General features: G+C 34.9%; 1 protein-coding gene across 1 annotated transcript in view; it reads right to left on the bottom strand.

Annotated features, from left to right (window-relative positions):
• LOC131153603 (tricalbin-3-like) overlaps positions 1–13,958 on the bottom strand; it is a 66,447-nt gene that overhangs the window by 30,246 nt on the left and 22,243 nt on the right. Inside the window, exons 3-6 of the mRNA XM_058106020.1 lie at positions 4,202–4,220; positions 2,038–2,243; positions 1,744–1,853; positions 1,509–1,607 (exon numbers count right to left, since the gene is read on the bottom strand). Coding sequence (XP_057962003.1) covers positions 1,509–1,607; positions 1,744–1,853; positions 2,038–2,243; positions 4,202–4,220 — 434 coding nt within the window. The remainder of the gene's footprint in view (positions 1–1,508; positions 1,608–1,743; positions 1,854–2,037; positions 2,244–4,201; positions 4,221–13,958) is intronic.

Raw genomic sequence — 13,958 nt, 5'->3', positions numbered from 1 at the left:
TTTTCATTTTTAATAGTATTTGATATAGAGAGAAAACATAATGGAAAATGAATTTCCTTTTTTATTTTTCTTTCCTTTTTCCCTAAACAAAATCCTTGAACAGCCCTTTAAGAAATGAAAATTCAAGAAACAGAATCCCCATCAATTAATAGAAATAGGAAATACAAGCATTATAAAGGTATGAAAATCTTTGATGAATTACAGCTGCGGGGAAGACTTCATTTTTTTATTTCACTTATGAAAGATCGAAATTGTATGGGAAAAAAGTCAAGGAAAAATTTAAAAGGACCCCGACTACATCTATGCGAAAAGAAGTGAGTTGCTGGTAAGTTCTATCAGAAGATAAGGAAAACAAAACAAGCTTCCCAAATATTGTTCATGTCCATAACACTATACCTACTCTGACAAAAAGCTTCTAACAAGCCAGATTATGGGAAAAGGGTCACTTCGCCTGAGTTCACAAGAGAGGGAGACCTGGAGGTGTTATTAGATTGATTCAATGAAACTAAAAAATATCTTTATCTATCAAGGTGTTAACTCTGAAGAGAAGAAAATACAGTTGTCTGTCTCAATGCTCTGACCTGTACTTGGTGGCATAGTCTTGTTCAACAATGCCAATTTTGAAGACAAGCTCCAACTCCGATCCCAATCAATAAAATGAGCAAGCTAGTTCCTTTCATGAAGATGAAAAACAAGCATCATTTCATACACTGGGGGACTTTTTCATAGATTACTCATTTGAGCTGTGCAAACTTGAATTCCAATGATAAGGCTTCTGCCTTTGCTGGGACTGCAGAGAATAAGCAAATATTGGTTGAATATTTGCAAGAAAAACAAAATTCCATGTGTGACACCTCCTACCCCTCCTGAGCCACCTCACTCAAAGCAGATTGAATGCTTCCCAAGCAACAATTGAAGGCAGAAGGGACATCCTTATCGCAATTGTCAAGAAAACTTCGACAACCTGGAGATAGCAGAAGATCCGGACGCCATGACTACAGAGAGCTCTACCACGGAGCAAATTGTGAATGAACTTGAGTACTCCAAGGATGAAGATGAAGAGGGTAATGTTATCTAGCCTGCATGTTTGCTTTAACTTGAGGTCAACTTCTTTCTCTTTTTTTTTTCAACTGGGAGAGATTCATTCAGTCGACATGGAGAATTAATTCCACTTTTCCTTTCTTTTTTTTTTCATTTATGGCATTTTTATCAGGATCATATCTTTAAAATTTTAGGATTATTTTATTTAGAAAATTTAGTATTGTAGTTTAGGTTTATAAGAGTAGTTTTCTTATTCCCCAAGTATTGTGAGCTTATAAAAGGCATCCAACACAGTTTTAGACAGTTCAATTACAATTATAGTGTTGGACATTAGTGCTGCACTAACCGTGTGTGTGCGTATGTCTATACACACACACACACACACACATCTAACAAAAACCAGCTTACATGTAAGTGATGAATATAACAATTTAGGAAAAAAATATTTCAAATTCAAGATGGTTTACCTCTCCAGTGCCAACAACCAAATCTGCAAATCCAAGGCAATCTTTCACTTGTATATATAATTTCTGCTTTCTAGGGTTAGCTACCAGCATGTGAAAATCCTGCCAAGCAGAAAAACACATGATTACCGCTGGAAGTTCAAGAACAAAAAACATATACCTGCTTGGCATATGCTGCTGATTAGAAGCTTCAAAGGAAAGCATGCAACAAGTGAACAAACAGTAAAAAAAATCCCACCTGATTCCAAATTGGCTCCCCAGGAGGACCAATGACAGTAGTTTGACTGTTCTTTTTACTGCGTATTACTTGATCTCCTAGACTTAGAATGACATACGGATCTGTTTTGCCTGACACAGGACAGGATTGATGAGCGTAATACACAACACAAGGATCTCTATTTCTACCTACCAACCTACACACACACATAAACACACACACACACGCATGCATTTATCAGTTGCATCCCCCTTCTCTGAGCCCCAAGTGAACTCCTCTTCAAAAACAAAACTATCCAAGGATGTGTACTGTTACCATAAAATAAATAAGAAACCTTCTGAGCATCTACAAGAGTCACTGATAGTTCTCCAACATAATCTGCATTTCCTTCTTGAATTTCTCCAGATTTGAAATCATTTGCAACAGGACCAACTGCTCTTCCTTTCTGAAAATCTAACACTATCTTTTTTGGGCGTACAAATAGCCGAGGCAAATCCTCAGTAAGCAGTTTTGTCAAAAACCTAGAAGACAGTTAAATATTTCAGAAAGGATACAAATTTTAAAAAACCACCCTCCCCTGGCCCCCAAAAAAAAAAAAAAACGCAGATGAAAAAAGCATTAAAACAGTAGACCAAATGAGATACCAAAGGAAGAAAAAAAAGATAATAAATATATACAAATGAAAGCTGAATTCTCAAGAAAAGACTAATTGATTCATAAAGATAATACATCACCCCAATTAAATCCACAAAAGACAAGTGAAACGTCAAATCACAATGGCAGTGAGATACAAATTGATGATGCTGGAGAGTAGGCACATTGAAAATTAATATTTCAAATATATATTATGTGTCATCAGAAAATTTAAGGTCATAAAAAATGTTGATTCAATGGCCAACATAGCTCATAATTACTATTTAACAATTCATGCAGATAGATGATTGAAAAAGAAAAAAAAAATGAGAACTGGCGTGATCCAATGACCTCTAAATTCCTGACAGAACTTTAAAGTCAGTTGCTCTACATTTGGTTCAAAGAATAGAATTGAAGCAGGAAAGGGAATCATTAATGAAATGCAATTATTGCGTTTGGTTAGTCATGCAGAATGAGTGTCAGAATCAGTGTCCAATTCCTTTCCAAAGTTCAGTAGCATTGAATGGTGACCAGAATGAAATGAAAATATGCGTTTTTTAAATAACCTTGACTCAAAATAAGTTATTTTGCACTAGTTTAATTTATAATTTAATTGAATGTAATTTTCATCATAATACACACTTACCATACAGACACTTACCAACTAGTTTAATTTTACCTATTTAAAAAAAAAGTGAGCAACTAGTTTATTAGACAAGTTAAAACAATGAGATCCAACTTCAAGTTTTGTATCTAGACTTGAGTGTTAAGTCTTGTCACTTGGGGAAGCATCATCGCATTCCATTTGCTTCCAAGTCAATAAATGGGCAGTGAACCTTTTTATGTTTGTCTATGTTTGGGGTATTGGGTTGTGTCAAAGTCAGTTTCCGATATTTTGTAACTTCTACAGATGATTATTCAGTTAAAGATCATTACAAGTTATTTCATATATTTGGCCTTTCGTTATGCGATAGAGACTTCAGATACTTCATAGTGATAATGCTAACGAGTAATTTAGTACCCAGTTTACTACCTATATGACTAAGTCTGTATGATTCATCAGTCATCTTGTGTCCACACTCCAATGGAGTGGCAGAAGGAAAAATAGGCATATCTTTGAAATCACTCAACCATTTGAATGTCCCTAAAGTGTTTCTGAGTGACGTATGCTCACTGCCCGCTTATGAATGCCATCCTCTATTCTTGGTGGTATGCCCTATTATGTTCAATTCCCAAATGCTACTTTATTCTCTTTACATCCCTATATATTTGGGTGTGTCCTTCAATCATCAATTAACTCCAGGGGTGGATAAGCTGGATCCTCGTGCTAACAAACATATTTTTCTGCTCCTCAAGTACTCAAAAGACATCGCATGACTTCAGTTTTCCAAAATTAACATCATGATGAAATTATTAGTTAATAACATCATGATAAAATTATTATGCTTAGGTATATACTTAAGAATTACAGTATACTTTAATGCAAACCTTATACAATGTTTTGATGAACATGGTATTCATTGATCCGTAACGCCCTTGTATCAAAGGGAGTTCTGATACCCAGGGAGAACTCCCTTAGAGAACAAGCAAGCACTTTTATCCCCAGGTTCATCAAATCAATAAATCAAACATGCACCTTGCAAGCCTTCTGTTTTTTTGGGGCAAACCTTGTATGCCAATAACAGAGAAGGAAAAAAAGTAGAATACTGAAAATAACAGCATAATTGAGTTTGCACAGATTTTGTACAACATATTATAATGATTGACAAATACAAAAAACAACAGCATAACTGATTTGCACAGATTTTCATACAACATATTATAGTGACTGACGAAGCCCACTTACATAGAGAGAACAGGAATCGCTGATATTTCCCAATGCAAGCACATAAAGAGGGAAAAACAAAGAAACATATATCAGTATCTTCAAAGCCAACTAACTTGACTAAGCAATAAAAATAATATAACAGAAAATATCTTTAACAATGCACATCCAAACAATAATACTAGTACATCAAATGAATTTAACTTTAAATTTTATGCTAACATAATAATAAACATCGCCATGGTAGACAAACAAGTCCTCTGCACAGATTTGATGTGTAAGCAGAGACAGGGACTCCCACATGTTCAATGCTTACTTATACTATACCCGTCAAGTACCGATAGGATGCAAATCTATGCATGACAAGGATTTCAAGCTAGGTCAGTTTCAGGTTATGACCTTTTCAGCCTATACTTTTTTCTTCCTTTTTTTCTGGGTCCAGAGTTCTCTATCCACGTACAAATACTTACACTGAATGAAAAATAGAAACACCGCTGGGCTTGATAATAGGTAAAAGCACCACCATCAGTCTGTTCCTGAAGCATGGTTTTAAATAGCAGCTTTAACCATTATATACCATTACACACCACTAAATTGATGGGAACAAAAATTACAACTGTAGCATCCATTACAGAGTCGTAATGTTACATAACGGTTGCAACAGCCATCATGAGACAGCTATGGTCACTGTAAGACGTTTACTCTCATTTCCTCTCATTTTTCTTTTTGTAAATCAATCTCAATCAGATTTATGAAGAGAGGGGGAGAAGATTACGATGAGGATGACACCACTACAAAATTATTATTTTTTGTAATATGTGAACAATGTTTAGTTAAAAATTACTTGCTATGATAATGTTAATAATTTCATACTTCTATTCTATATCGTTCAAGTTCAACCTTCATTTCTTTTCTAGTTATTGTTTTTCTCAAGTTGTTAAATTTTTGTAACAATCAAAATTATCTTATAGCACTGGAAATTTAAGGCTTGGGTTGTAGAACACATGTTTATTGAAAATTTATTAGATTTTTACTATTTTAACTAATAAAACAATAGCACTTGTTCCATTTATCATATGTTTTATGAGCCCAAGGGATTAATGGGGTTCTCACTCTTTCTATACAAAAAGAAGAGATTTCATTAAAGAAGAAACAATGAACAAGAAGGAGAATAAGAAATCCTCTTGTAAAGAAAGAAAAGGAAAAAAGAAAAAGGTAAAACCTAGAGTTAAAATAAGGCAAAAGACACTAACATCCCATATGAGGTTTGGAATAAGACACCGACCTAAGGTTTCAAAAATCTCACGAACTTCTCTTGAGGTTCAACAAAAATACACAACCTCCCCTGAAGTTTTAATAATCCAAGAGACCTCACCTCATATTTGATTTGGGACACTTATACCCCTTCCTGGCCCCTCTTTTTGCCAAATATAAGGGAAGGTCTGCATATTTTTGGAAAACCTCAAGGGAGGTCCATGGAATTTTTGAAAGCTCAAGGGAGGTTTGTGCCTTTTTTCCAAATCTCAAGAGAGCCTTTCCACTGACTCAAGAGGGTCGTGTCTTTTACCCAATAATAAAACCCGTCAATCTCACCACAACTGGGAAAAACACCCCTTTAGTGCAACCAGCTGCAAAGACCAAAGCAAGGTCATATGATGAATCCTGTGCCAAACACATCATATTCTTCTTATAATAATATGTGCATTCAGCTCCAACCAAATTTCCCAAAAAACTACAAAAAATCCCACATCCCCCAATTCCAAGCCATCTCCACTCCACCCAACACACGTATACGTAATAGCCAAAAAATTCTGCACCATCCCATGAAAATATGACTTCCTCCAAATAAACCAAACAACCCTCTAACAAAGAAAAAAGAGAGAAGCAAATGTGAACAATCAAAACACAAAGTACATGCATTTGGAGAAAAAGCTTTCAAAGGGGCCCTACTCTACAATAAATTGCTGTCATTAACTCTATTGAGAATAACCAACCAAATAAAATCTTTAATCTTAGCAGAGACTTTAGCCTTCCAATGATGAAGTGGAAAGGACATGTTAGCACAAATCAAATGCTCAAGAGAAATATTTACAAGAATAAACCGCTTCAGAATCTAAAATCCATGACCAAATGTCCCTCGTATTTGTAAGGTGACAGCCCTCAAAAAAATAGCAGAGGAGAGAGCTCCCCCCTGCCTCCCTATGATAAAGCCCCCATTTGGAACATATTCAAAAAGAACTTTCTTTCCTTTTTTTTTATAAACCAAGAAATTATTTGAAGAGATGAGAATGTACAGCAAAAGAAAAAAGTCGAAAAGAAAGGAAAACTGAGAGCATAAGAGATCCTCCCTTTAAAACAATAACAAAAATTACACCAAGAGATCATCATAATCTGAAAGCCAAATCAATGAGAGCCAACCAGTCCCGCTGCAAGTCTCACAGAGGAACATGATGAAAACAGCCATTAGCCGACACCCACAATGGCAAAAGATAAACCGTTTTACTCCAAACCAAATCATTGTCTGTGGCCACCCCTTTAAAAATTATGGAGTTTCTCTCTAACAATACACAACAAATAACAGCCATAATAGTGCATCGCCACAAGGCTTTCCTATCCTTCCCTTTTCCAAAACCTCCAAAAGTGATTAGAGCAAAAAGCCTTCAAAGTGGAGGGACAAATCCAGTCTTCACCACATATACCAAACAATTTATTCCAGACAACCCGAGTAAAGTACTTAAGTACTTTTATAAAAACGAGGTGTTTGGTTTGTGCCACAATAAGTACTTATTGGAGAAAGTACTTTTGAAAACAACTTTTTTTTGGTTTTCAGTTTTGGTGTTTTCCGCCGGGGGGAGGGGGGGGAGGGAAGTACTTTTCAAGAAGTAATCTGAGATTACCAACTGTTGGACAAAAAGATAATTTTGTCTCTTCTTTTTCTCCCCCCCCCCCCCCCCCCGGGGTTTTCTCACTCTCACCAGCTGCTGCATGCAGCACACGGACTCCTCTCGTCATCCTCCTGCTCCTCCTCTTCCACTGCCCCAAACACTTCTGCCATCTCCACGTTCTCCAGCACCCCCCCCCCCCCCCCCACCTTTTTACCTTCATCAACCTCTACCTTCACTAGCCTCCGCCAACACCTCCAGCGCATCATCCTCCTCTTCCTTCTCCTCCTACTCCATCCAATTAGTGCCCTAATTACCATTTTTTTTTTTTTTGGTAGAAATTATGAAAACCAGATTGGCCCCAATCAATTAATTTAGATTTTCCTTTTTTATAGAAATCAAATTAGAAATTTAATCTAAATTGTTTATAGAAATATATTTGGCAAATAATTATCAAATTATAACTAGAATTAATGGTAATTAACATAAAAAATATTAACATTTTATGTTTAATCACTGCATTACAAGTTTAATTAACAATATTATTAATTGCTTCAAAAATTTTACTCATAAAATTTTGAACATATAATTTATGTTAATATTGAAAAGCAATATTTGAAAATATTTCAACTAAAAATATTACCTAAATTATTAACTGTAACTAAATTAAAAATGTTAATTAAAACTATTAATAATAATTTATGTTTAATAACATAAATGAGTAATCAAATATAATTTTCTACGTACTATAATATATTAATTATATGTTGAAATTATAACAACATAAACAACAAACCAAGCTTTAAGTCCCACTTGGTGGGGTTGGCTACATCAATTATTTTCCCCCAATTTATGCAATAATGGGCATCCTTTGACAAATTCAGGGTTGTTAAATCTTACTCTCTATCTCATTCCAAGTTATTTTAGGTCTACCCCTACCCCTTCTATTGCCCCTCATAGTAACTCACTCTTCCTCACTAGCGCACTATGTGGCATACATTGCAAGTACCCAAACCATCTAGGTCATCCCTCCCTTATCCTATCTTCAACAGGAGCTATGCCTAACTTACCGCAAATATATTCATTTCTTAATTTATATTTTAACGTTATACCACTCATCCACCTTAACATTCTCATCTTGGCAACTTTAACTTTTTGAATATGTTATTTCTTAGTCGCCCAACATGCTAATCCATATAGCATAGCTGATCTTACAGCTGTTCTACAAAACTTACCTTTTAATTTTAAGGGTATTCTACAATCACTTAGCACACTTGAAACACTTCTTCATTTTACCTAACCTGCTCTAACTCTATGCAATACATCTTCTTCAATTTCTCCTTTAGCTTGCATAATAGATCCAAGGCATCGAAATATATTAGTGCTAATGTGCTATTGATTTCTTCATCATCAAGTTTAACTTTATCTCCAATATTCTTCCTAGTATGACTGAAATTACAGTTCATATATTTTGTCTTATTTCTACTAATCCTAAAGCTTCTAGATTCTAAAACTTCTCTCCATAACTATAACTTAGATTCTAGTCCACCCTAGTTTTATCAATCAAGACAATATCATCTGCAAACAACATACACAATGGAACCTCATTTTAGATACCACTAGTTAGTTCATCCATCTTTAAAGTAAAAAGATAACTACTCAAAGCAAATCCCTGATGTACACCCATTGTGGTTGGAAATTTTCTAGTCTCTCCATCTAGTCCTAACACTAGTCATTACTTCAACATACATATCCTTAATGACATCAATATGCCTACTACATACACCATTTTTTTTTTTTCTAAAACCCGGCATATAACTTCCTCAAATACTCTATCATTCACTTTCTCTAAGTCAATAAATACCATATGCAAGTCCCTAAACTTTTCCATTAATCTTCTTAAAAAATAAATAGCTTTCGTAGTAGTTCTCCCAAATATAAAACCAAATTGATATTTTGAGACCTTTGTTTCTAACCTTAATCTTTGTTCTACTACCCTTTCCCTCAATTTCATTGTATAACTCAAAAGTTTAATTCCACGATAGTTATCACAATTTTGAATATATCCTTTATTTTTGTGTGTATGTATATATATATATATAAAAATATTAAAAAAAAGGTCGTACCCAGTGCACAAGGCTCCCACTTTGAGTGGGGTATGGGAGAGGTGGATGTTGGCAAGCCTTACCCCCATTTTTGGAGAGGCCGCTCCCAAGTCTCGAACCCGAGACTTGGGATGTTATCCGGTCCTATAGCTTTTCCATTTTTCATCTTTTTTAGTGCAAAATTAACTTCATTAACTTTGATTGTGCGAATAAATCTCATATTTTTGGCCTTTTCCTCATTTGTCAAATCTAAGTTTAAGACTTCTACTTGGTTTTCATTAAAGAGCTTACTAAAGTAACTTCGCCATCCTTCTTTTATGTCTTCTTCCTTAACCAAGACAATTTCATCCTCACTTTTTATACATTTTACATTACTTAAGTCCTTGTTCTTTTTTGCATCTTTTCTCGCCTTTTTATACTTTTTCAAAGTTTTCCATGTTTCTGCATTTTTGCCATATTTTATACCAAATTCTTTTTGTCTTTACAACTTTTTGGACATCTTGATTCCACCACCAACTTGTTTTGCTATTCAAGAATTTTCCTCTTGATTCACCTAAAATCTCTTTTGTTATCTTTTTAATAGAGCTAGCTATCCTACTCCAAAGAATGTTTGTGTCTACAACATCCCCAATAGTCCTATCACCATTTTTATCATTTTATTTTTAAATTTTATTATATTTTCTCCCTTCAGGTTCCACCACCTAATTCTTTTGCACTGATTTATTTTATCCTTTCTCTTCAATTTTTTAATACATATCTCTAACACTAAAACTCTATGTTGTGCGGTTAAGCTTTCACCTGGGATAACTTTATAATCCTTAAATGATAAATGATCTACCCTCCTAGTTAAAAAACATATATATTTGACTTTTATTTTGTCCACTTTTGAATGTTATTAAGTGTTCTTCTCTCTTCTTAAAGCAAGTATTCACTGTGATAAAATCATATGATATACCAAAGTCTAAGCTCATCTCCCCAAAGTCATTAGCCATATCCTCCATATATCCTCTCATAACCTTTATTATCCTTTCCAACATGTCCATTCAAATCTGCTCTGATGAATATTTTCCTAGTCCCTGATATGATGATATCCTTTGTATAATACTATCCATATCTTCCCAAAATTATCTCTTAAAGTTTTTTGCTAAGCATACTTGAGGAGCATAAGTAACTAATGACATTTATTATCCCTTCGCCTAAGACCATCTTGTTTTTTATAATTCTATCCCCTACTCTTTTGACGTCTACAATGCTATCTTTTAAGTTTTTGTCTACAATAATTCCTACCCCATTATTATGTTTTTCTTTTCAAGTGTACCAAAGTTTAAATCCTGATTTTTCAATTTTCTAGATTTCTCCCCCACCCAATTACTTTCTTGAAGGCAGATCAAATTAATTTTTCTTCTAATCATTGTGTCCACAATTTCCATGTTTTTATCATTACGTCCCTATATTCCAAATTGCTAATCTAATCCTAGTCTCCTGAGCTAACTTCTTCACTCACCCACGTCTAGAATAATGTAGGAACCCTTGCATATTTGACACCATGCCCAAGCACCGACAAAACGCATCGCTTCAAGGCGACAAACTAGTCTACCCTCGCACACTTTTCACTACATCCGAGTGGTATAAATGTAACACATCACTCATAGGGGATGCTAGAATAATCGTTAAGGATTCATATCATAGTGATCTAACAAGTTTTACGCTGGCTACTAGCTACTTAACACAACCCTCTTCCTTTACCCGGGCATGGGACTAATTGCGCGTTGAAAGTAAATAATAATATTATTATAACAATTTATATAGCTATCCAAATATTAATTACAAATTTTCATTAGAACTATTATTTCATTTGTTAATTAGTAAAATTGGAAATGGTCACTAATATGTTAATTAGAAAATGTTGGAATTATCATTAAAAATATCAATTAACATAAATAATAATGAAAATTTTGTTATTTATTATAATACAAATTAATTTTTGAAATTTAATAATAGTATTATTATAATAAATTATATAGTACCTGTCATAAAAGTCACTATTATTATAAATTTTATAAGTACTTATAATCAATAGTTATATTAAGACACAACCAAACAATAGTTAGGGCCAAAGAAACTCACCTCCCCTAAGGTTTAGCAAAAAAATAGAGACCACCACAAAGTTTTCAAAAATCTCAGGGGCCTCCCCTGAGATTTGTCAAAAATGACACAAACCTCCCCTGAGGTTTCAAAAATGTCACATACCGAACTTGAGATTTGCCAAAAAGACATAGACCTCCCCTAAAAAAACTTATCTTTTCGCAAAATACAAGGGAATGTTTATGTCTTTTTGACAAACCTCAAGGGAGTTCCCTAGGATTTTTGAAACCTCATGGGAGGTCCCTAGAATTTTTGAAATCTCAAGGAAGGTCATTGTCTTTTTGTCAAACCTCAAAGGAAGTTAGTGTCTTTTGCCCCAATACTTACAACAATCAGCACTTTTCTAGGTAAGCACTTATTGTCGGTACTTTTCCAGATGAGTACCTTTTTTCAAGAAAGTACTTTTCCATAAATGGTTCCAAATGATCCCTACGAGAACAACAAAAATGGAATTCCCCACAAACATGGAATTCCTAATAGATACTCTATTTGTTAGAGATTAAAAAAGAAGAAATGAATCCATTAAGTACCGAAGGAAGATGATACACACAAATAGAAGAGATGAAAAGTGCAAAATCACCAAAACAAATGTCTTTCTGTTAGCAAATTCAAAAACCATTACCCACAAGAAATTTGGTATGAAGGATAAACATAGAATAGAAATGCAAAAACACCCCCAAGGACTTTCAGAACAAACATCTTATTCCTGAATTTTCATCCCACCATGACTGGCAAGAATTCTAAAAATAGACACCATAGAAAGGAATGCTATGAAGACAAGCCTTAATGAGGGTGATACAACCACGTAAAAAGAATAAAGCACCCTTTCCACCCATCTAGATACTTAAAACACCCTCTCCACCACCAAATCCTAAAAACATACAAATAGCCACTCTAACATACAACACCCAACTAAAAGGCGCAACTCCAAATATTTATTAAAACTTAAGATTACTAGTCCAATCTCACACTTCCTAATTTAATTTTTAATCCAAAAACCTCATTGATTTCCTTCCTTTGGCACGAAGGAATATGAGTAACTTTAAGCAAATTAAGAATGAGAAAATATCTTTTGGGGAATTCAAGTCCCCTATATCTTTTTCTTTCTTCGTTGTACAATACTACCCACAAAAATAGAAGCAACCAAGACATCACTAGGGCATCGATCACTAAATGGAACTACAGCCAAACACCCCTCCTAATCAAACAATCAACCTGGTCTTCTTTTTTCTTCAAATGGAGAACACTAACCCCCTGTATGTTCAGAGGAACTCCTAGTGGTAGTGGATAAGGTCCCCCATGAGTTCCTCCAAAGAGGGGCTTTTGGCTATCATTCCATTTAGTGATTGTTGTTCTAATGATGTCATGAGTGTTTTGATTCCTAATAAAATGGTACGTAATGTGAATGAGCCTACAGTGCAAGATCAAGGGGAACTCGAATTCCCAATGTGTTTTCAGATTACTAATTTGCCTAGATCTAGAAATATTCTTTTGTTCCGTAGTGAGCAATCAAATGAGGGAGGAGTCTTAGCCAATAGTGTGTTACAAGGTGAGAGACAACGAGACGCAAAAGAACTCATAGAGGTATGGGCATTAAATTAGTGTCTCCTCCAGTGCAAGAGTAGTTAGTTGTTACTCCTAAGTCGCGTGAGAGGGGACAAAGCCCAAAATAATTGAAAGAGTTAGCAACCTCTATCAATTACTCGAGTAGAGGCAAAGGTAACAAGGGTAAAGGGATAATATTTGGAATGTAAGGGCTTTTTAAGGGACATTAAGAAAAGGGGGCTGATCAAATAAGTTCTGAAAAGAAATTCTCCTCATTTTTGTTTTCTTCAAAGAAACAAAGCTTGATAGTGTGAATGGGGAGGGAGGTAATTGGAAGTATTTGGGACAACAGGTGCAAGGAGTGGGAGGCTCTCTCATCTCAGGGGCAACTTTTTTTTGGGTTTCGGGAGACATGGGGGGGAAGGGGGGAAGAGAGGGATTCGAACCCTCAATATGAATAACTCATACAACATATTAGCAATCCACAATATAGATTTCATCTCCTTTTCAGTTTTGGTAGAATTTAGATGTAGGGGTCAACAACAATTTACATCGACCCATGTCCTACTAGGCCCACTCTCTATTGTTATTGTTTACATGATCCATGTTGTAAAGTTAGAGATGGAGGTAAGACAAAGAGAGGAAGAGGAAATATTAGGTAGTGGTTTCGAACAACACAAATTAGCTCTAGGTTACCCTTTTATATATTAATAATAACAAACACATAAGGACAAAATGCTCCCACTCACACAACCTAATAATTAAAATAACATATTCCCCTTTAATACTCCCCCCCTAAAGCTGGGGGTGTATAAATATCACCTAGCCCGAGCTTGTTATCCATTAGGCAAGGCAGGCTTAAATAAAGGCTTAAAAATATTGCCCAACTAAAACATAGATTTCACAAAAGGATTCCTCACAACCTCCTTCAGCATCCCTCACAAAAATGACAACCGAATTCAATGTGTTGTGCACCCTCATGAAAAACTAGATTCATAGCAATATAAATGGCAGCTTGATTATCACAACACATATCTATTGGCTTCATTACCAAGAATCTCATCTCTAGCAAAAGAGACTTGAACCACATAAGCTCACTCA

Source organism: Malania oleifera, chromosome 4 (assembly GCF_029873635.1).
Source record: "Malania oleifera isolate guangnan ecotype guangnan chromosome 4, ASM2987363v1, whole genome shotgun sequence".
Lineage (NCBI taxonomy): Eukaryota > Viridiplantae > Streptophyta > Magnoliopsida > Santalales > Ximeniaceae > Malania > Malania oleifera.
Note: the sequence above shows the minus strand (reverse complement) of the source record. Positions and strands in the feature narration are given on the sequence as shown.